We start from the raw sequence: 24,199 nt of genomic DNA, 5'->3' as shown, positions 1-24,199 counted from the left end.
TAGCAATAAAAGATACTTTGACTCTAGGAGTCTGTGCATTGTATATCAGAAGCTAACAATAAAAGATACTTTGACTTTTGACTTTGACTCTAGTAGTCTGTGCATTGTATATCGGAAGCTAACAATAAAAGATACTTTGACTTTTAACTTTGACTCTAGGAGTCTATGCATTGTATATCAGAAGCTAACAATAAAAATACTTTGACTTTTAACTTTGACTCTAGGAGTCTGACTAATTGTTCTGAAAGATGTCTGTTTTTAAGTGGTGTCATACTGGATGCATCTGGCCAGTTTTAATGTTTTGGTCATATACTGTATATATATATATATATATATATATATATATATATATATATACCCATCCACCCATCCATCCATTTTCCAAACCGCTTATCCTACTGGGTCCCGGGGGGTCCGGAGCCTATCCCGGAAGCAATGGGCACGAGGCAGGGAACAACCCAGGATAGGGGGCCAGCCCATCGCAGGGCACACTCACACACCATTCACACCTATGGGCAATTTAGCAACTCCAATTAGCCTCAGCATGTTTTTGGACTGTGGGGGGAAACCGGAGTACCCGGAGAAAACCCCACGACGACATGGGGAGAACATGCAAACTCCGCACACATGTGACTCGAACCCAGGTCCCAGAGGTGTGAGGCAACAGTGCTAACCACTGCACCACCATGCCGCCCCCCTATATATATATATATATATATATTATATATATATATATATATATATATATATATATATATATATATATATATATATATATATATAGAGAGAGGAGAGAGAGAGAGAGAGAGAGAGAGAGAGAGAGAGAGAATATCTTTTGGAACATCTGGTTGGAATAATTTACAAAACAAGAATAGTTTTGCTGTGTCTTTGTTCCCTTGTTTTACACCTTAATCAGTTCATCTTTTTTAGGTGCAAATTGCATTATGTGCTATACATAAATAAATGGCACTATCAGTGAAATACGATCGCATTCGGAGCAGGCAGCTTTGGAGACGGGCTCCGTCAGGTGTGTCTTACTCCTAATGGCTGTTTTCCCTGCAGTGGCACTCAGAAGGATCAAAAACAGTGGGGAATGGGAGGGGGGGAGACCTGGGGGCAGGTTAGGGAGCGAGAGAGAAAGCACAATGGAATGTGTGCCACAAGGCAGCTGGCTGATTGCTTATCAGCAACCGGGCACAATATCCTGACTGTATAGGATGATAATCAGAAGCTGCAGAGCGACTGGCCGCGTCATGCCTTTTTAAGAAGACAGTACATTTTTGGCTTCTGCTTCCTGCTCAGATAAGGATTCTCACGAAAAGGTGTCTTCCTCACAGTTATCTCTGGGGAGAATCATGCTGTTACACTCCATGGATTTCAGGTCTCTGCATGGGATAATGTGTGTTTGGAATTTCAAGGGACAGAAGACTGGGAAAAGGCCCTGGGGACGAGATGGCCGAGCCACGCTGTAGCAACATTCCCCCGTGTGGAAAAGGCCCCGGGTGCGAGACGGCCGAACCATGCTTTGGTAACATTGCCCCGTGGGGAAATGCCCCAGGGACGAGACAGCCGAGCCGCGCATTGAAAATGTTCAACTGTGGCGAAATACCCTGGGGACAAGATGGCCGAGCCATGCTTTAGTAATGTTCCCCCAGCTTGGTAAAAGGCCCCGGGGACGAGACGGCCAAGCCACGTTTTAGTAACATTCCACTGTGGGGAAATGACCCTGGGGATGAGATGGCCAAGCCATGCTTTAGTAACAGTCCCCCAGCTTAGGAAAAGGCCCCGGGGACGAGACAGCCGAGCCGCGCTTTAGTAACATTCCACTGTGGGGAAAAGGCCCCGGGGACGAGACGGCCAAGCCATGCTTTAGTAACGGTCCCCCAGCTTAGGAAAAGGCCCCGGGGACGAGACGGCGGAGCCGGCTTTAGTAACGTTCCAATGTGGGGAAAAGGCCCCGGGGACGAGACGGCGGAGCCGCGCTTTAGTAACATTCCACTGTGGGGAAAAGGCCCCGGGGACGAGACGGCGGAGCCGCGCTTTAGTAACGTTCCAATGTGGGGAAAAGGCCCCGGGGACGAGACGGCCGAGCCGCGCTTTAGTAACGTTCCACTGTGGGGAAAAGGCTCCGGGGACGAGACGGCGGAGCCGCGCTTTAGTAACGTTCCACTGTGGGGAAAAGGCTCCGGGGACGAGACGGCGGAGCCGCGCTTTAGTAACGTTCCACTGTGGGGAAAAGGCCCCCGGGGACGAGACGGCGGAGCCGCGCTTTAGTAACGTTCCACTGTGGGGAAAAGGCCCCGGGGACGAGACGGCGGAGCCGCGCTTTAGTAACGTTCCACTGTGGGGAAAAGGCCCCGGGGACGAGACGGCGGAGCCGCGCTTTAGTAACGTTCCACTGTGGGGAAAAGGCCCCGGGGACGAGACGGCGGAGCCGCGCTTTAGTAACGTTCCACTGTGGGGAAAAGGCCCCGGGGACGAGACGGCGGAGCCGCGCTTTAGTAACGTTCCAATGTGGGGAAAAGGCCCCGGGGACGAGACGGCGGAGCCGCGCTTTAGTAACGTTCCACTGTGGGGAAAAGGCCCCGGGGACGAGACGGCGGAGCCGCGCTTTAGTAACGTTCCAATGTGGGGAAAAGGCCCCGGGGACGAGACGGCGGAGCCGCGCTTTAGTAACGTTCCACTGTGGGGAAAAGGTCCCGGGGACGAGACGGCGGAGCCGCGCTTTAGTAACGTTCCACTGTGGGGAAAAGGCCCCGGGGACGAGACGGCGGAGCCGCGCTTTAGTAACGTTCCACTGTGGGGAAAAGGCCCCGGGGACGAGACGGCGGAGCCGCGCTTTAGTAACGTTCCACTGTGGGGAAAAGGCCCCGGGGACGAGACGGCGGAGCCGCGCTTTAGTAACGTTCCACTGTGGGGAAAAGGCCCCGGGGACGAGACGGCGGAGCCGCGCTTTAGTAACGTTCCACTGTGGGGAAAAGGCCCCGGGGACGAGACGGCGGAGCCGCGCTTTAGTAACGTTCCACTGTGGGGAAAAGGCCCCGGGGACGAGACGGCGGAGCCGCGCTTTAGTAACGTTCCACTGTGGGGAAAAGGCCCCGGGGACGAGACGGCGGAGCCGCGCTTTAGTAACGTTCCACTGTGGGGAAAAGGCCTCGGGGACGAGACGGCCAAGCCATGCTTTAGTAACGTTCCACTGTGGGGAAAAGGCTCCGGGGACGAGACGGCCGAGCCGCGCTTTATTGATGTTCCACTGTGGGGAAAAGGCCCCGGGGACGAGACGGCGGAGCCGCGCTTTAGTAATGTTCCACTGTGGGGAAAAGGCTCCGGGACGAGACGGCGGAGCCGCGGTTTAGTAACGTTCCACTATGGGGAAAAGGCCTCGGGGATGAGACGGCGCAGCCGCGCTTTAGTAACGTTCCACTATGGGGAAAAGGCTCCGGGGACGAGACGGCGGAGCCGCGCTTTAGTAACGTTCCACTGTGGGGAAAAGGCCTCCGGGACGAGGCGGCGGAGCCGCGCTTTAGTAACGTTCCACTATGGGGAAAAGGCCCCGGGGACGAGACGGCGGAGCCGCGCTTTAGTAACGTTCCACTATGGGGAAAAGTCCCCGGGGACGAGACGGCCGAGCCGCGCTTTAGTAACGTTCCACTATGGGGAAAAGGCCTCGGGGACGAGACGGCAGAGCCGCGCTTTAGTAACGTTCCACTATGGGGAAAAGTCCCCGGGGACGAGACGGCCGAGCCGCGCTTTATTGATGTTCCACTGTGGGGAAAAGGCCCCGGGGACGAGACGGCCGAGCCGCGGTTTAGTAACGTTCCACTATGGGGAAAAGGCCCCGGGGACGAGACGGCCGAGCCGCGCTTTATTGATGTTCCACTGTGGGGAAAAGGCCCCGGGGACGAGACGGCCGAGCCGCGGTTTAGTAACGTTCCACTATGGGGAAAAGGCCCCGGGGACGAGACGGCAGAGCCGCGCTTTAGTAACGTTCCACTATGGGGAAAAGTCCCCGGGGACGAGACGGCCGAGCCGCGCTTTAGTAACGTTCCACTATAGGGAAAAGGCCCCGGGGACGAGACGGCCGAGCCGCGCTTTATTGATGTTCCACTGTGGGGAAAAGGCCCCGGGGACGAGACGGCCGAGCCGCGGTTTAGTAACGTTCCACTATGGGGAAAAGGCCCCGGGGACGAGACGGCCGAGCCGCGCTTTATTGATGTTCCACTGTGGGGAAAAGGCTCCAGGGATGAGACGTCCGAGCGGCGCTTTAGTAAAAAGCCGGCAGAATACATGTTCCTCGGCAAAGCACTGCAATGCCGCTCTGCCTGAACTTGTACTTCCTGTTCATTGGAAAGAGCAGCACTCTCTAAGAAGGGCTGGGAAAACAGCTTCTCTGTATGTCTTTGCTGCCCTCTTTCTGGCACAGAGCCCAGTATGGCACCCTATCACAGCACCACTGTTAATTACATGATGATGGTTATAATTATCAAAATTATTATCTTACACATTATATGGCAGAAACTAGCATGTTTACCTGCGGTCTGGCAACTAGCTTCTGGGCTGGGGGAGGCGGGGGTGTGCTGTTGTTTGGCTGGATGTGTGAAAGCATGAAATGCAATTGTTTATCTACAGTTGGCAATTATGTTGAAGCAGGTTCAGGTTGGACCTGTTACAGGCCTCTCATTCAGCAGACTGCCAGTGTCAGCTTATGCAGGGGAAGTGGCACTCTGCGCAGGCTGCCAGTGTCAGTTTATGCACGGGAAGGGGCACTCTGCGCAGGCTGCCAGTGTCAGCTTCCGCACGGGAAGTGGCACTCTGCACAGGCTGCCAGTGTCAGCTTCCGCACGGGAAGGGGCACTCTGCGCAGGCTGCCAGTGTCAGCTTATGCACGTGAAGGGGCACCCTGCAGAGGCTGCCAGTGTCAGCCTTCGCACGGGAAGAGACACTTTGCACAGGCTGCCAGTGTCAGCCTTCGCACGGGAAGTGGCACTCTGCACAGGCTGCCAGTGTCAGCTTATGCACATGAAGGGGCACTCTGCCCAGGCTGCCAGTGTCAGCTTATGCACATGAAGGGGCACTCTGCACAGGCTGCCAGTGTCAGCTTACGCACGGCAAGGGGCACTCTGCGCAGGCTGCCAGTGTCAGCTTACGCACGGGAAGGGGCACTCTGCGCAGGCTGCCAGTGTCAGCTTATGCACGTGAAGGGGCACCCTGCAGAGGCTGCCAGTGTCAGCTTATGCACGGGAAGGGGCACTCTGCGCAGGCTGCCAGTGTCAGCTTACGTACGGGAAGGGGCACTCTGCGCAGGATGCCAGTGTCAGCTTATGCACGGGAAGGGGCACTCTGCGCAGGCTGCCAGTGTCAGCTTACGCACGGGAAGGGGCACCCTGCAGAAGCTGCCAGTGTCAGCCTTTGCACGGGAAGAGGCACTCTGCACAGGCTGCCAGTGTCAGCTTTCGCACGGGAAGGGGCAATCTGCGCAGGCTGCCAGTGTCAGCTTACGCACGGGTAGGGGCACTCTGCAGAAGCTGCCAGTGTCAGCCTTTGCACGGGAAGAGGCACTCTGCACAGGCTGCCAGTGTTAGCCTTCGCACGGGAAGAGGCACTCTGCACAGGCTGCCAGTGTCAGCCTTCGCACGGGAAGAGGCACTCTGCACAGGCTGCCAGTGTCAGCCTTCGCACGGGAAGGGGCACTCTGTGCAGGCTGCCAGTGTCAGCTTACACACGGGAAAGGGCACTCTGCACAGGCTGCCAGTGTCAGCTTACACACGGGAAGGGGCACTCTGCACAGGCTGCCAGTGTCAGCTTACGCACGGGAAGGGGCACTCTGCACAGGCTGCCAGTGTCAGCTTATTCACAGGAAGAGGCACTCTGCGCAGGCTGCCAGTGTCAGCTTACGCACGTGAAGGGGCACTCTGCCCAGGCTGCCAGTGTCAGTTTACGCACGGGAAGGGGCACTCTGCGCAGGTTGCCATTGTCAGCTTCCGCACGGGAAGGGGCAGTCTGCGCAGGCTGCCAGTGTCAGCTTATGCACGTGAAGGGGCACCCTGCAGAGGCTGCCAGTGTCAGCCTTCGCACGGGAAGAGGCACTTTGCACAGGCTGCCAGTGTCAGCCTTCGCACGGGAAGGGGCACTCTGCACAGGCTGCCAGTGTCAGCTTATGCACATGAAGGGGCACTCTGCACAGGCTACCAGTGTCAGCTTATGCACGGGAAGGGGCACTCTGCGCAGGCTGCCACTGTCAGCTTACGCACGGGAAGGGGCACTATGCGCAGGCTGCCAGTGTCAGCTTACGTACGGGAAGGGGCACTCTGCGCAGGCTGCCAGTGTCAGCTTATGCACGGGAAGGGGCACTCTGCGCAGGCTGCCACTGTCAGCTTACGCACGGGAAGGGGCACTATGCGCAGGCTGCCAGTGTCAACTTACGTACGGGAAGGGGCACTCTGCGCAGGCTGCCAGTGTCAGCTTATGCACGGGAAGGGGCACTCTGCGCAGGCTGCCAGTGTCAGCTTACGCACATGAAGGGGCACTCTGCGCAGGCTGCCAGTGTCAGCTTACGCACGGGAAGGGGCACCCTGCAGAAGCTGCCAGTGTCAGCCTTTGCACGGGAAGAGGCACTCTGCACAGGCTGCCAGTGTCAGCTTACGCACGGGAAGGGGCACTCTGCAGAAGCTGCCAGTGTCAGCCTTTGCACGGGAAGAGGCACTCTGCACAGGCTGCCAGTGTCAGCCTTCGCACGAGAAGAGGCACTCTGCACAGGCTGCCAGTGTCAGCCTTCGCACGGGAAGGGGCACTCTGTGCAGGCTGCCAGTGTCAGCTTACACACGGGAAATGGCACTCTGCACAGGCTGCCAGTGTCAGCTTACGCACGGGAAGGGGCACTCTGCACAGGCTGCCAGTGTCAGCTTATTCACAGGAAGAGGCACTCTGCACAGGCTGCCAGTGTCAGCTTACGCACATGAAGGGGCACTCTGCGCAGGCTGCCAGTGTCAGCTTACGCACGGGAAGGGGCACCCTGCAGAAGCTGCCAGTGTCAGCCTTTGCACGGGAAGAGGCACTCTGCACAGGCTGCCAGTGTCAGCTTTCGCACGGGAAGGGGCAATCTGCGCAGGCTGCCAGTGTCAGCTTACGCACGGGAAGGGGCACTCTGCAGAAGCTGCCAGTGTCAGCCTTTGCACGGGAAGAGGCACTCTGCACAGGCTGCCAGTGTCAGCCTTCGCACGGGAAGAGGCACTCTGCACAGGCTGCCAGTGTCAGCCTTCGCACGGGAAGGGGCACTCTGTGCAGGCTGCCAGTGTCAGCTTACACACGGGAAAGGGCACTCTGCAAAGGCTGCCAGTGTCAGCTTACGCACGGGAAAGGGCACTCTGCACAGGCTGCCAGTGTCAGCTTATTCACAGGAAGAGGCACTCTGCACAGGCTGCCAGTGTCAGCTTACGCACTCTGCACAGTGATGCCTCTCTTTGCCCTGGGGGGGGGGGGGGCTTTGGGGAGCTCCTGCATGCATCACAAGAAGGGAGAGGCCGCAAGGAATGCAGGGGGTGGGGTTGGGGGGCAGGGGCAGAGCCTGTGTCCAGGGTGGCTTCTGTGGAGGTACTGCTCGCATTGCCAATGTGCCCCACCAGGCTGTGCACACTGTTTCATGTGAACTTCAAAGGCCTGGGCCACTATAGTCACAGGCCATTGGTTTTCCCCTGCCCCCCCACCCCCAACGGCACGGCCCAGGCTGGTCTGGAGCCCAAGACACAGCGAGAGTGGGCAGGTGGCCAGAGCGAGGCGCCCGCGATTCCTTTACACACCTCTTCCTGTTCACATACCTGCAGGATCCTCTTGGGTCATGTGACTGACAAATAGCTAATGTGTTTTTTTTTCTTCTTTTAATCATGGGGTTTAGCAGCACATCTGAAAAAGACATCAAGAGATTCCAGGCAAGAACATGATTGCAAAGCCGAACAAAAAAACTGCTATCTTATGAGAATCTCGTCTCTGGAAGCAAAAGTAAACACATGTAGCCTTTGGGAAATATGAAAATGTAAATTGTTTTGTTGATAATTCTGCAAGTAGACAAAGAGTACATTTAAACTAACAGGTAATACAGCTCTAAGAGAAAATTACTTTTCCTCCTGTATTTAAGATTTAGTGAGAACATAAATAATTTGAATTCTTTGAACAACCCTGCTTCCAAGATGCAGTCAGGATGTTTCCAGAGAGTAAAAAGAAAGATTTTTTGTGCGGTAGTCAAATGTAACACTTGAACAATGTTTAGACAACATTGATATATATTTCTGAGGTTAAAACCTTTAAAACACATGCTCAGCCAATGAGAGAGCGGCCCGGAGGCAGTGGATGACGTGCAGCTGTGAGTCGTGATTAATGGTGCAGGTGAGCGGCCCCTTTGAAAAGACCTCACAGTCATGGCCGAGGTTTCGGGTCAGTGCAGGCTGGCGCCCCTTTGAGGTGACCTCACAGTCATGGCTGTGTTCTGGGTCATTGCGCACGTTTGCCAGCACTCACTCCGGGCTGCTCTTCCATGACATTCCCCACATCTGAGTTTAAGCAGACACTGATTGGTATTCCTGACCCTGATCCAGTATTCTGAGACATCGATAAGACACAGAATGCTGTATGGTCTGTTATTGCATGGTTCATTTTGTATGGTTAACACTGGAAAGGGTGTGTGTGGGACACAAGCAGCCAGATGGTTAAATGGTTCTGACATCAGAAAATGAGCTTATGAGCTGTACTGGACATTAGGGTTACCCCAAACCCTAATCATCACCCATATGGGGCTGTACTGGACATTAGGGTTACCCCAAACGCTAATCATCACCCATATTGGGCTGTAATGGACATTAGGTTTACCCCAAACCCTAATCATCACCCATATTGGGCTGTAATGGACATTAGGTTTACCCCAAACCCTAATCATCACCCATATGGGTCTGTACTGGACATTAGGGTTACCCCAAACCCTAATCATCACCCATGTGGGTCTGTACTGGACATTAGGGTTACCCCAAACCCTAATCATCACCCATATGGGGCTGTACTGGACATTAGGATTGCCCCAAACCCTAATCATCACCCATGTAGGGCTGTACTGGACATTAGGGTTACCCCAAACCCTAATCATCACCCATGTGGGGCTGTACTGGACATTAGGGTTACCGCAACCCCTAATAATTACCCACGTGGGGCTGTACTGGACATTAGGGTTACCCCAAACCCTAATCATCACCCATATGGGGTTGTACTGGACATTAGGGTTACCCAAAACCCTAATCATCACCCATATGGGGCTGTACTGGACATTAGGGTTACCCCAAACCCTAATCATCACCCATGTGGGGCTGTACTGGACATTAGGGTTACCCCTAACCCTAATCATCACCCATGTGGGGCTCTACTGGACATTAGGGTTACCCCAAACCAAAACCCTAATCATCACCCATGTGGGGCTGTACTGGACATTAGGGTTACCCCTAACCCTAATCATCACCCATATGGGTCTGTACTGGACATTAGGGTTACCCCAAACCCTAATCATCACCCATGTGGGTCTGTACTGGACATTAGGGTTACCCCAAACCCTAATCATCACCCATATGGGGCTGTACTGGACATTAGGGTTACCCCAAACCCTAATCATCACCCATGTAGGGCTGTACTGGACATTAGGGTTACCCCAAACCCTAATCATCACCCATGTGGGGCTGTACTGGACATTAGGGTTACCGCAAACCCTAATAATTACCCACGTGGGGCTGTACTGGACATTAGGGTTACCCCAAACCCTAATCATCAACCATGTGGGGCTGTACTGGACATTAGGGTTACCCCAAACCCTAATAATTACCCACGTGGGGCTGTACTGGACATTAGGGTTACCCCAAACCCTAATCATCACCCATATGGGTCTGTACTGGACATTAGGGTTACCCCAAACCCTAATCATCACCCATGTGGGGCTGTACTGGACATTAGGGTTACCCCAAACCCTAATCATCACCCATGTGGGGCTGTACTGGACATTAGGGTTACCCCAAACCCTAATCATCACCCATGTGGGGCTCTACTGGACATTAGGGTTACCCCAAACCAAAACCCTAATCATCACCCATGTGGGGCTGTACTGGACATTAGGGTTACCCCAAACCCTAATAATTACCCACGTGGGGCTGTACTGGACTTTAGGGTTACCCCAAACCCTAATCATCACCCATATTGGGCTGTAATGGACATTAGGTTTACCCCAAACCCTAATCATCACCCATATTGGGCTGTAATGGACATTAGGTTTACCCCAAACCCTAATCATCACCCATATGGGTCTGTACTGGACATTAGGGTTACCCCAAACCCTAATCATCACCCATATGGGGCTTTACTGGACATTAGGGTTACCCCAATCCCTAATCATCACCCATGTGGTTCTGTACTGGACATTAGGGTTACCCCAAACCCTAATCATCACCCATGTGGGGCTGTACTGGACATTAGGGTTACCCCAAACCCTAATCATCACCCATGTGGGGCTGTACTGGACATTAGGGTTACCCCTAACCCTAATAATTACCCACGTGGGGCTGTACTGGACTTTAGGGTTACCCCAAACCCCAATCATCACCCTTATGGGGCTGTACTGGACACTAGGGTTACCCCAAACCCTAATCATCACCCATATGGGTCTGTACTGGACATTAGGGTTACCCCAAACCCTAATCATCACCCATATGGGGCTTTACTGGACATTAGGGTTACCCCAAACCCTAATAATTACCCACGTGGGGCTGTACTGGACATTAGGGTTACCCCAAACACAAACCCTATTCATCATACAGCTGACGGTACAACTGAGGACATGGCTCAGGGTACGGCTGAAGGTGCGACTGAGGGTATGACTGAGGATACAACTGAGGGTATGACTGAGGATACGACTGAGGCTATGACTCAGGGTACAACCAAGGGTATAGCTGAGGGTACAACTGATGACACAACTGAGAACATTACTGAGGGTTCAGCTGAGGGTACGGCTGAGCATATGACTGAGGATATGACTGAAGGCATGGCTAAGGGCGCAACGAAGGGCACAGCTGAAGGCATAGCTAAGGACACTGTCTACCTGTCTGTCTATCTGTCTTTCTGTCTATCTGTCTGCTTTCCTATCTGTCTGTTTGTCTGTCTATCTGTTTCTTTGTCTGTCTGTCTCTGTTTTTACACATCTAGTGTTTGTTGCTCCCAAGCTGGGTCTCATGTATGCGGTCCTGTGGTGGTTGGAGTTCCCTATGTTTAATCCACTTGAGACACAGTCACAGTTGCATCGGAGTGCTGGAGGGGCCATTTCGCCAACGACTGGCTTATTTTGAAAACACACTGGAGGCCAAATGACCCACTGCCACGCTGGGGGGGACCGGCAGCTCCTAGCAGGCCAAGCCCCTGTGCTTCAGCACCATCCTTTTCTCTCTCTACATGCCTCTCCCTTCTGCTTTCCTGTTTCTGTAGCTATAAGCTGCCCGTGATCCTGTTCAGCCAGAATACTGTCACATGTTACCTTGGTGAGCGGAAAAAAGAAAAATGATTTCACTACACTTAGTCTCAAAACTTGTTGTGTACCTATTCTTCCATGAACAGTAGCAGAAGTCGTTTCTGGTTCAAGAGAAATGGGTTATGTGGACTTTCTTGCTGCAGTATGCAGTTCTGTGTTTATCTTACATTCATCTTAAGTTGCTATTACTTTTTCTTCTGTCTGGGAAAACTTGTGATTTCATATCAGCTTAAGTCACCATAGTAACGTCTAAATTCTTTTGCACAAATTCATTGCCATTTAAAGTCCTGAGTAACCTTTGCATGATCCGGCCTGGACTTTTATGAAAGGGCGTACGGATGCCACCTTTCGCTACATATCCGCTTACCTCAGCGAGCCTGAAACTACTGCACTGTAACACATCTGTGAAGTTTATACACCCAAACCATTATCTATTTGTTCTAGACCATTACTTCTATATATATATATATATATATATATATCCTTCATTCTTTCTCTCTCCCCGTCTGATTTATCTTCCTTAAAGCCTTATGTTGTCACCAGTGTACAATCTACAATCTCTAGTATTATTTGACAAGCCTACAATTAGCAGGCCCACAGTCTAGTTAACTGTACCTGTTACTATTGACTCTGCTATGATTTTTAGTTACAACTCCATATATAGTTAAAAGATGTTTGGCAGAAATTAACTAAATATATGCACTTTCTTTGTAATGGGAAGCAGGGTGGTAATAAACATTTTCACCTGAAGACCCCCATTCAGTGCAATCGTGTGAGGTCTAATAAAACATGAATCTTTGCATTGGCCTAGTCTGCTGTATCACATGACTCCCATTAACGGGCCGCTTCTTAGCTCTGCATGCTTTTGCTACAGTGAGACAGATTAAACTTTCAACCCGCTGCTAAGGAAAACACTGCGAACCGCTCAGGAAAACAGACGCAAGGAGTGTGGGCCCCCTCCAGCTCCCTCTCAGCGTTTGATATTGGGCATTGTGAGCTGATTCGGGTGCGCAGGTGTTAATCTGTTCCTGTACAGGAAGGCGGTCTCAGGGTCAGAGACACTGAGAGAGGCAGAGATCACAGGCGCGTCACACCAGCTCAGTCCTGGCCCTGACAGGGGCAGCCGAGCGTGGCAGGCGTTTTCTTCCAAATTAAACATGATCTATTTTTTCCCAAAAGGCAAGGAGGTTTTTTTCATAGTCCTGATGGCATTATGGGGGTCAGAGAAACGGAGGTCGTCTTCCACCGCCACACGGAAGCTTGATTAATTATCCGAAAGGAGCTAAAATAAACATGCACGTGTATCAGATGAAAACAATATTGCACTCTTGTTGAACAAGTTAAGCTTGCTGTTTTGTGGTTTTATTGTCTGTTATTATAGTGAATAATCTGACTTGCTGTTTCCTTCAGTTTCTCCTCTGTCTCCTGCTTTTACTCCACACTGTCCATGTCCGCATGTTCATGTTCATATCGTCCATGTCCACACTGTCAATGTTCACAGTGTTCATGTCCACACTGTCCATGTTCATATCGTCCATGTCCACACTGTTCATGTTCACAGTGTCCATGTTCATATTGTCCATGTCCACACTGTCAATGTTCACAGTGTTCATGTCCACACTGTCAATGTTCACAGTGTTCATGTCCACACTGTCCATGTTCATATTGTCCATGTTCATAGTGTCCATGTTCATATTGTCCATGTCCACACTGTCCATGTTCACAGTGTCCATGTCCACACTGTCCATGTCCACACTGTCCATGTTCACACTGTCCATGTTCACACTGTCCATGTCCACAGTGTCCATGTTCATATTGTCCACGTCCACACTGTACATGTTCACATTGTCCATGTTCACACTGTCCATGTCCACAGTGTCCATGTTCATATTGTACATGTCCACACTGTACATGTTCACACTGTCCATGTTCACACTGTCCATGTCCACAGTGTTCATGTTCATATCGTCCATGTCCACACTGTCAATGTTCACAGTGTTCATGTCCACACTGTCAATGTTCACAGTGTTCATGTCCACACTGTCCATGTTCATATCGTCCATGTCCACACTGTTCATGTTCACAGTGTCCATGTTCATATTGTCCATGTCCACACTGTCAATGTTCACAGTGTTCATGTCCACACTGTCAATGTTCACAGTGTTCATGTCCACACTGTCCATGTTCATATTGTCCATGTCCACACTGTCCATGTTCACAGTGTCCATGTTCATATTGTCCATGTCCACACTGTCCATGTCCACACTGTCCATGTTCACACTGTCCATGTTCACACTGTCCATGTCCACAGTGTCCATGTCCACAGTGTCCATGTTCATATTGTCCACGTCCACACTGTACATGTTCACATTGTCCATGTTCACACTGTCCATGTCCACAGTGTCCATGTTCATATTGTACATGTCCACACTGTACATGTTCACACTGTCCATGTTCACACTGTCCATGTCCACAGTGTCCTTGTTCACTGTTACAATGTTTCTGACCCATCTCCCCAGGTAGCTCCATGAGGGTCATTCCAGCATATATCATAATTACTTGAAACAGTTCTAAACAAAGGGAATGTATAGAAACAATGGCTTTTTCTTTGTTAATGGCTAAGGGAGCCATTCATTCAGCCTTGTTTCAGTCTGTTTCAAGTGATTTACATTATTGTCACATGCCTGGAGCATTCCAAAAGCTAAGCATTCCTTCATCTCTTGCAGTGACATCAGGTAGGGACTCACCTGTGCCTACAACACCCCCAGAAACATTAGCGACACCCCCTTAGCGCCCCTTAGCCGGGATTCCATAATGGGGTAATTAGCCAAAATCTAAAGCGCCCATCTGTGGACAGACGTCACTGCTGTCGCCCAAGAGACAGAACGGAGGATTTTCAATCTTTAATCATTCACCTTGAAGCAGTCTGCTGTCCATTCTCGCTCTTCGTTGGTAAACATTGCTATTTGGTCACTTGCACTTCTGCACTCGGCGAACTGAATGCATGCCGTCTCTCTAATAGAAGTCTTCAGGTGCCCCAATCTTTCATTTTCCTCTTCTGTTCAGTAGCTAAATGGAAGCTCCTGCTATTAAGCGAATCTCACATATTGAAGCCCTCTGATGTGAAATAAGGGTGCAGAGATAACCAGGCTCGACTTAAGACACACCATATCTCCCTCCAACTGTTTGTAAACACATCTTCTTGAAGTTTGGTGGAAGTCATGAGGGCTAGATATGGATATAGGGGTGATGGAGGCTCAGGTGTGTCCATGAAACAGCTATGAGATCTGAGCTGTGTTTGTAATGAAAGAGAACAACAGAGCTCCGGATTTAACATGGTCCTAATGAGTCTCTGTTTATTTTTGCACCAGGAAGAGCATCAGTGTTGTTCCCATGGAGACTAATTGAGATGAATATGATAGTGGAGCCATTTTTGAAATGGAAAATTAAGATGCTAGCTCAGCTTTTAAAAATAAATTGGAACAAAATTCTTTACTTTGTCATAGAACTTTGTAATTTGTGATTGCTGCCATTTCATGCTTCATTAATTCTTTCCAATTTTTTATGCATTTATATATTATATACGCCACATTTTTAGCTTACAGTACCAATCTAAAGACAAACAGAAGCACTTTATCAAAAGCCACAATTTTCCTGACAGCCTAGTTGCTACCATGTCCCCTATTATTGTGGCTGTTGCTAATACCAGCTCAGTAAAAGCATGACCTCCAGTTATAGCTGAAATGAAGCATTATTCAGATGCAAGTCACTCATAAATATCTGAGTGATAATTCCCAGGTCTGTAATCTTTTCAAGCCTTGTGCTCATTAGCTCAGACCTGAACTATCTCTTTATCTATTGGCTCCTCCATTGCTTGTTTCATGGTGCTGGACAGACCTGGCTAATCTACCAGGTCTAATTGATCGTTTCATCTCTGTTTGTTTGGATGTGCTGAAGTCATGGCCGTCTGATTGAGCAATGCTGTTTTTCCCAGCCGCTTATCGCGATGCTATCGGAACAGCTCTAGCTGAACGCTGGGCAGACTGAGGGAAGCCCAACGCCATCAGGCACCGCTTCTCCGCTAGGCTGCTTTTTCATTCTTCACAACAATAATCCTTCTTCCCCTCCTGAGTTTGCAGTTCTGAGAGGTCATAACATGGGGGCTGTATGATCTCGGTAGCAGAGTCAACACTTGCGTGTGCTTGGCCGTTTCTTCGGCTGCTGAGATGCCCTCCACATCCCTGCACCGCACTTCACGTCCTCTAGAGGTGACTGTAGGGATTATGGAGAAACGTTGCCAGTTTTTAAGGAGCTCGACGACCAAAGTGAAAGTCCTCTCCAAGCAGGCGAGGAAGCCTAAATGCACGGATGGTACAGAATAGACCTCTGGCTCAAACTCATACCCGCCTGTCGTGTCATGCACTGGGAAAGCGGTCCAGAAGTTTCTTAGCTGGTCGGCTTCCCAGGTTAGCAGCGTGACGGGAGTCACACCCAGAGGAAACTGGGTCTTTCTAGAAGTCAGTGGGGGCCATTTAAGCTGTGATGATCCTCTATTAACCAACAAGTGAGTCGCTTGACAATTTCAAGAAAAGCTAAGGTGACAGTGTCCCCTAATTTGAGCCTCAATAAACTAAAACTGTACAAATCAATGCATAGTATATTCATCAGTATTTGAATTTACAATTAATATTTTCAGTAAAAGTATTTCTTGACTTCCACTGAAATTCACTGAAATGGAGAATCTTCATGTTTTTAGTAGGTAAATGATGAACCCCAGGGAATTATTGACATCACAATATTTATTTTGTGCTTTATGCTCGTATAAAACAAAACACTGAAAAAGTCATCAAATGTCCTTGTCATCAGTAATGCCACACGTGAAATATCATACATGTCAACGTTTGTTAACACCAGTCATACGCGGCTCCACCGCATGTGATCGCATTTCTCTCCTCATAGTCCAGTAGTATAAATAGTACCGATAATTTTCACATTATGTATTGACTTGTGAACAGCTCAGCAGTCTTTCCCATGCAGGAACACATGTACAAACACATTTAGGGAAATTCCTTTGGCAAAAAGAAAACAGTAATCTCTTTCTATCGCTCCCTAGTATTCACCATTATCGTACCTGGGATGGCCCATCCGCTCAGGGTAGCTACTCGATGTGTAGCTTCCATATCGATAAAAGTCAAAAGGCTCAGCCCTCTCCTTCGAGGACATGGCCTCCTGCTGGTAGGCCAGTGCTGACTTGATGACTCCCGAGTCCTCTGGTGCCTTCAGCTCAGAGTAAGGGTTGGGGGAACTGCAGTCCAGCAGCGTGCCGGTGTTGGCTAGGTTCTTGACGTCATAGAGACCCGGCACATACTCCTTGACCACGGAGGGCTTGCAGGGCTGATACGACACCTTGGTAGTGGTGGTGATGATGGTCTGTAGGGCTGGGGTGGTGGCTGCAGTGGGGGTGGGGGCGCCGTATCGGCAGGGGAACTCGCCATTATAGTAGGGGTGGCCAGCGCTAGCAGGCAGCTGTCCATAGTCAGCCCGGTCTGTGTAGGCCCCTTTGCCCAGGATCTGCTTCCAGCCTGGGTGTTTGGCTGAGGCCTCATAGCCACGTTCATGAGTGGGAGAGGGACTGGCGCCACGTGGGGCTCCAGCCACGCCCATGCCCGTGCACACTCGCCCCGAGTCGGCCTCTGGCTGCGAGCCCGCATCCTTGTACAGTGTGGCATAGGAGCCCGCACCCAGGTAGCCAGGCACAGCGAACTCGTAGGTGGGGTGTGCCACGTAGAGCCGATGGTTGGCCGTCTTCTGCAGCTGGGAGGTAGCCTCCCCTCCGGAGGGTGCTGTGTCGTAGGGGAACTTATACGGTTCAGGAGCCTGGAAGGAGGAGTAGTGCTGTGGCTGGAGGAGGCTGAAGCGCTCAGTGCTGTCCACGCAGGACAGTGGGTGCAGGCCAGGGAATGGGCCACCAGGCTCCTGGTACATGGCCCTGCCAGGCTGTGGGAGAGGTACATTCCCATCATGCACTGCATGTGACCCGGTCAGGGAATCTCAATACCAAAAACACAAAGACTGATCTTCCTAACTTGCCTTCCAAGAACAAACTTGGGGCACAATGAATTATGGGACTGGTCTCATTTGGCAGGGATGCAAGGATGAAACCGATGTTTCCTTGATATTTGGGGCGGAACAAGACCAGCACCCAGGGATTTTTACCATCCTCATGTATTATTGGAACTCGTCTTCAGCAATGGAAGATGATGTAAAACAGGTCATAAACACAAGCATGGTCAAGTACGCCATTCAGCCAGATTCAGCCAGGCTCACGCTGCCAAGCACATTCCCATCATGCACTGCACCGCAGCACTCCTGATGCCAAGCAGATTGCGGTTAAGGCTAATCTCTAAATCTGTTAGATGTTGGCATTTGACCCCTTGAAATTTCTTACCTCTGAGTCCACAGGCCTCCTCCTGTGGGCGAAGTGTGGAGAGGACATCCTTCTCTTTACTGCGCTCCTCCTGGCCTCTGTCTCTGATTTGCTCTCTGGCCTGGGGTGGTCATGAACTCCTTTGGCCTGCAGACATGGGCCCGGTACAGTAATTCCTCAGGCATGGTATGTTGAGTATTTGCTGGATATTACAGTTGTGAGCTGAGGAACATGACTGGCAAAGAGCGTTAATTTTTGTCCTTTGTGTCATCGGCATGCCCAGGAATGAGTCCAAGCCCCACAGCCATTATCTAAATGCCTTGTCCTATTTTTTCATTCTGTTTTCTTAGACAAATGAGTCTACCACAAATATGCACTGGATACTGGTGGAGACTTTCATGTCGTCTCAGTCATGACCACAAGCACGGCTCCAGGCGGGGGGTTGGGTCAGCACGACATGTTGCGTTGGTGGAAAATGGCTTTTCTATACCTGGAAAAATATGGCTTTCCCTTCAAGCCTCCAGAAGTTGGTGACGGGGTATCCGCTGTGCCCACGGCATGGCATCAGCTCCAGGGCCGAGTTACAGCTTGGGCAGAGTTTCTCTGGAAGGCAAAAGCAGGGTAGCACCATCAGCTGCCAGCTTCCACGCATGGAAATCAATCAATGGCTGGTGCCACTGGGGGGGGGGGGCTTAGGGTTACCAGTAGGGTCTTCTTTACAGTTAATCTCAGTGTGGGTTTGGACCCTGTGCCTGTGCTCAGAAGGTTGCTGGTTCAAATCCCGTTATTTCACTGTTAGGCCCTTGAGCAAGGCACTAATAATAACAGCAGTGTCAGCCTAATAATAACAACCTGGAAGGCATCAGATGTTATGGGCAGGTGAAGCCTAACCATGCAGCCATAGGGAGCTAGACAGCAAGGTCCAAATAGGGAGCAAACCAAAAAACTACCCACAACAACATACACCATAGGGACAAAAGTGCTGGGACACTGGGCACCTACAGGAACATCCCAATCAAAATACACAGGCACCAACATGGAGCTGCCTTTGCAGCTATAACAGCTGCCACTCTTCTGGAAAGTCTTTCCATGAGATTTTGGGGTGTGTTTGTGGGAATTTTTGCATTTGTGAGGTCAGGCACTGAAGTTGGACTCGAATGCTTGACTCAGTGGGGTTGAGGTCAGGACTTTGTGCGGGCCAGCTGAGATCTTCCACATCAAACTCACCCAACCATGTCTCTATGGACGTTGCTTTGTGCACTGGGGCACAGTCATACTGGAACAGATAAGGGACTTTCCCAAACTGTTCCCACACAGTTGGAAGCATAATATAGTCCAAAATGCTGAAGCATTAAGAGATCCCTTCACTGGAACTATGGGACCTAGTTCAACCCCTGAAAAACACCCCCACACCATACATTTGGCACATTCATTCAGACAGGTAGCATTCTCCGGGTTTCCACTGCTCCAGAGTTTTATACACCTGTGGCAATGGGTCTGAATGAAACACCCGAATTCAGTGATTGAGAGGTGTCTCCCAATACATTTGTCCATATAGTGCATATCATGAGCTAAAAAGGAATCAATATATGACATATTAAAGTAATTAATTAAAAATGTAATTTACTATTATAGCTATTATGTAACTCTATAAAAGTAATACGGTATTCTATTATAATATTATTTTTCATGTACTAATGTAAGTGGAGTAAATGGGACAGAGCACAGAAATTTAAAGTAGATCGGTGTTGGTATTCATGCAGATCCATTTATTCCTTCTGAAACCTTAAAAACAAACCAGATGTACAACGAAAACCCAAGGAAACATTAGTCTCTCATTATCGCGTTTGAAACATACAAAGATCAAAGAATCCACACCCTCAGCTGAAAAGACACTGGATATTTCATGCAACTATATCCTCACAAATAAATAAATCTGATTTATGTTCTTTTAAAAAAGACAATTCACAATTTTTCAGTACATACCAAAAGCAAGTTTAACGCCCATTTCTTAAGGATGTTTTCCTTTCATATGTCATTAAAATGTCATTGTGAACATGTTTCATTTGTGTCATGCTTGTGCCAATATAAATAATCAGTCTTATAAATCATGGTTGTCTAGTTATTGCTGGGCAGTGCTTGCTGTCTTATTCTCTGTTTCGCCGCAGTGTACAGATTGCTGAAAACAGTTGCTTCACACACCACTCCCTAGGCAGTGCTTGCTGTGTTATTCCCTATTTAGCTGCAGTGTGCAGTGATGCAGCTGCTCTACACGCAACTCTATGGACAGTGCTCATTGTCTTATTCCCCATTAAGCTGCAATGTACAGATTTCTACGAAACAGTTGCTTGACACATCACTCCCTGGACAGTGCTCGCTGTCTTATTACCCATTTAACTGCAGTGTTCTCATTGCTGTCATAGAGATGCTTTGCACATCACTCCCTGGGCAATACTCACCGTCTTATTACCCATTTAACTGCAGTGTTCTCATTGCTGTCATAGAGATGCTTTGCACATCACTCCCTGGGCAATACTCGCTGTCTTATTACCCATTTAACTGCAGTGTTCTCATTGCTGTCATAGAGCTGCTTTGCACATCACTCCCTGGGCAATACTCGCTGTCTTATTACCCATTTAACTGCAGTGTTCTCATTGCTGTCATAGAGCTGCTTTGCACATCACTCCCTGGGCAATACTCGCTGTATTATTACCCATTTAACTGCAGTGTTCTCATTGCTGTCATAGAGCTGCTTTGCACATCACTCCCTGGGCAATACTCGCTGTCTTATTACCCATTTAACTGCAGTGTTCTCATTGCTGTTATAGAGCTGCTTTGCACATCACTCCCTGGGCAATACTCGCTGTCTTATTACCCATTTAACTGCAGTAAATAGATTGCTGTGATCCAGTTCCTATTCATATCACTCCCTGGGCAGTATTCACTGTCTTATTCCCCATTTCGCTGCAGTTTACACATTACTGTGATACAACTGTTTTACACATCAACCCCACTTCTGTTTCAGTGGTTTTCGTCTAGCTCAGTGCTTATTTGCGTACTTCTGTAGTTTTCTATTTATGGAGCTATAAAAAGATCAACCCAGTAACACATCGCTTTTCCCAACTAAATAAACAAAAGCAGCTCTTCTTTTCAACTGCAACTTTTCTTTTTTAAAAATTAACAGTCACTTTATTTTGGGAAGCAAAAACCCAATAATACCTCAAGGAAGATAAATCATGTAAGCTGTATACCGACAGTCCAAAGCACTGAATGTCCCCCTGGTGATGGATCTTGTCCGCAGAGGTGAAACGTGGGCGTTACATGTGTATTCCTGCCTTTAGAGTGAGCACTTCAGTTCAAAGTGAATATCACTGGTCTCAGTCACGCTACTACGGCACCACTTACAGGAATTTAGCTGGGTGACATTTTGACCATGTAAAGAGCCATAAATTGCAGCCGATTACATCACATTCCCATCATCCCAGGCAAAGGCTGGAATGGGGAAAAGCTTCATGATCCTTGGAGCGTGGCGGCAGCGTTCTTTCCGGAACTTATACAGGTACATTACAAACCTGACGGGTGTGTAGAGTTAAAAAGGACCCCCACCCCTGCATAGCCCCCCCATATCAGTCTCCACTTTTATGCATTCATTAGCATTCATACTTATGCAATTTTAAAGTGTTTTTCAAGTCATTCCGCCCTACGTAATCCTAACTTCTTTGGGGGCCCTAGTGTAACATGAGTAGAGGGGTCCCCTAAGGGGGGGGGGGGGGGGCAGAACCGTAAGGGGGGCATTTGAACTATTTTTTGGAGCCAAAAGAAATATGAGAGGGGATTAAAACTGATGGAATATCAATAATATGCTCATCAAAGCATGGGGTGCTAGCACTAACAGCAAAGGGTTGGGGGGAGGGGGGTGTGCTGTCAGTAAAAACCTAAGCCTAACCCTAAGCCTAACCCGAAGCCTAACCCTAAGCCTAACCCTAAGCCTGACCCTAAGCCTAACCCGAAGCCTAACCCGAAGCCTAAGCCTTCCACTCAAAGGAGGTGAATATTACAGTTATGATGTTTGGACTGTATGCCCGGTAACAGCCCAAGTATCATTCATTCCTTTATTTTTCTTTTAATTACACAAACAGACGGTGGGCTTTTATGCGATACACTTAAAATAAGGTGCATATTCATGGGGTTTATTCATGGGGTATATGCAAGTGGTAAATTCGAGAGGTATATGCATGGGGTATATGTATGGGATATATTCCAGGGTATATTTATGGGGTATATGCAAGGGTATATTAATAGGGTATATTCATGGGTATATGCAAGGGGTACATTCAAGGGATACATGGCCTATCATGGCAGAATATTCTGTGCACATTTGTCCAATTTTCCATCATGTACAGCTTGCACTTTACCACACCCCTATAAACACATCTATAACAGAAAAGCTGTAGCCATCAACTGGGTTACTGATTGGCGACGTGCAGCATGCAGAGTCAGCCGTTGCTTTCGGGCCATGGGGCCGTTCAGGCACGGAAATGTCTGCACTTTTAATGAATGTGCCCCTTTGATTCAGAAGCAGAACTGGCTGACTTCTAACTGACACTCTCCCCTGAACTCACTTGCCGTTTTAACCACTTAATCTTACTAGAGAAATTCAGTTTCACTGGTACAAGAAGATGGGTTTCTGCTGAAAACTGGACAGACAAAACTCCCAGTGTATTTAATTTGCAGGCCACGGCGGCCAAACTGAAAACGTGTGCTTGAGTGTGTTTTGGGCAGTATGGGTCATTCTGGAGCGCCGTCATTTCAGTCAGGCTGCCATTTCACTGCTTAAAACGTGTGCTTGAGTGTGTTTTGTGCAGTATGGGTCATTCTGGAGCGCCGCCATTTCAGTCAGGGTGCCATTTCACTGCTTAAAACGTGTGCTTGAGTGTGTTTTGTGCGGTATGGGTCATTCTGGAGCGCCGTCATTTCAGTCTGAGTGCCATTTCACTGCTTAAAACGTGTGCTTGAGTGTGTTTTGTGCAGTATGGGTCATTCTGGAGCGCCGTCATTTCAGTCAGGATACCATTTCACTGCTTAAAACGTGTGCTTGAGTGTGTTTTGTGCAGTATGGGTCATTCTGGAGCGCCGTCATTTCAGTCAGGGTGCCATTTCACTGCTTAAAACGTGTGCTTGAGTGTGTTTTGTGCAGTATGGGTCATTCTGGAGCGCCGTCATTTCAGTCAGGGTGCCATTTCACTGCTTAAAACGTGTGCTTGAGTGTGTTTTGTGCAGTATGGGTCATTCTGGAGCGCCGCCATTTCAGTCAGGGTGCCATTTCACTGCTGAAAACATGTGTGCTTGAGTGTGTTTTGTGCAGTATGGGTCATTCTGGAGCGCCGTCATTTCAGTCAGGATACCATTTCACTGCTTAAAACGTGTGTGCTTGAGTGTGTTTTGTGCAGTATGGGTCATTCTGGAGCGCCGTAATTTCAGTCAGGGTGCCATTTCACTGCTTAAAACGTGTGCTTGAGTGTGTTTTGTGCAGTATGGGTCATTCTGGAGCGCCGTCATTTCAGTCAGGGTGCCATTTCACTGCTTAAAACGTGTGCTTGAGTGTGTTTTGTGCAGTATGGGTCATTCTGGAGCGCCGTCATTTCAGTCAGGATACCATTTCACTGCTTAAAACGTGTGCTTGAGTGTGTTTTGTGCAGTATGGGTCATTCTGGAGCGCCGTCATTTCAGTCAGGGTGCCATTTCACTGCTGAAAACGTGTGCTTGAATGTGTTTTGTGCAGTATGGGTCATTCTGGAGCGCCGTAATTTCAGTCAGGGTGCCATTTCACTGCTTAAAACGTGTGCTTGAGTGTGTTTTGTGCAGTATGGGTCATTCTGGAGCGCCGTCATTTCAGTCAGGGTGCCATTTCACTGCTTAAAACGTGTGCTTGAATGTGTTTTGTGCAGTATGGGTCATTCTGGAGCACCGTCATTTCAGTCAGGATACCATTTCACTGCTGAAAACATGTGTGCTTGAGTGTGTTTTGTGCAGTATGGGTCATTCTGGAGCGCCGTAATTTCAGTCAGGGTGCCATTTCACTGCTTAAAACGTGTGCTTGAGTGTGTTTTGTGCAGTATGGGTCATTCTGGAGCGCCGTCATTTCAGTCAGGGTGCCATTTCACTGCTTAAAACGTGTGCTTGAGTGTGTTTTGTGCAGTATGGGTCATTCTGGAGCGCTGCCATTTCAG

The 24,199-nt window shown here is 49.5% G+C and overlaps 1 protein-coding gene across 2 annotated transcripts in view; it reads right to left on the bottom strand.

Annotated features, from left to right (window-relative positions):
• Window positions 1-16,323: 16,323 nt before the first annotated feature.
• Window positions 16,324-24,199, bottom strand: part of LOC125724010 (chorion-specific transcription factor GCMb-like) — a 12,947-nt gene continuing 5,071 nt past the window's right edge. For both annotated transcript variants that reach the window (XM_049000846.1, XM_049000847.1), the window contains exons 3-5: window positions 18,460-18,572; window positions 17,991-18,116; window positions 16,324-17,539 (exon numbers count right to left, since the gene is read on the bottom strand). In XM_049000846.1, the coding sequence (XP_048856803.1) occupies window positions 16,652-17,539; window positions 17,991-18,116; window positions 18,460-18,572 (1,127 nt within the window). In that variant the 3' untranslated portion in view covers window positions 16,324-16,651. The remainder of the gene's footprint in view (window positions 17,540-17,990; window positions 18,117-18,459; window positions 18,573-24,199) is intronic.

The sequence above is a fragment of the Brienomyrus brachyistius genome, unplaced genomic scaffold (assembly GCF_023856365.1).
Source record: "Brienomyrus brachyistius isolate T26 unplaced genomic scaffold, BBRACH_0.4 scaffold53, whole genome shotgun sequence".
Classification (NCBI taxonomy): domain Eukaryota; kingdom Metazoa; phylum Chordata; class Actinopteri; order Osteoglossiformes; family Mormyridae; genus Brienomyrus; species Brienomyrus brachyistius.
The sequence above is the reverse complement of the archived record's forward strand: the minus strand, read 5'-3'. Positions and strand labels throughout refer to the sequence as shown.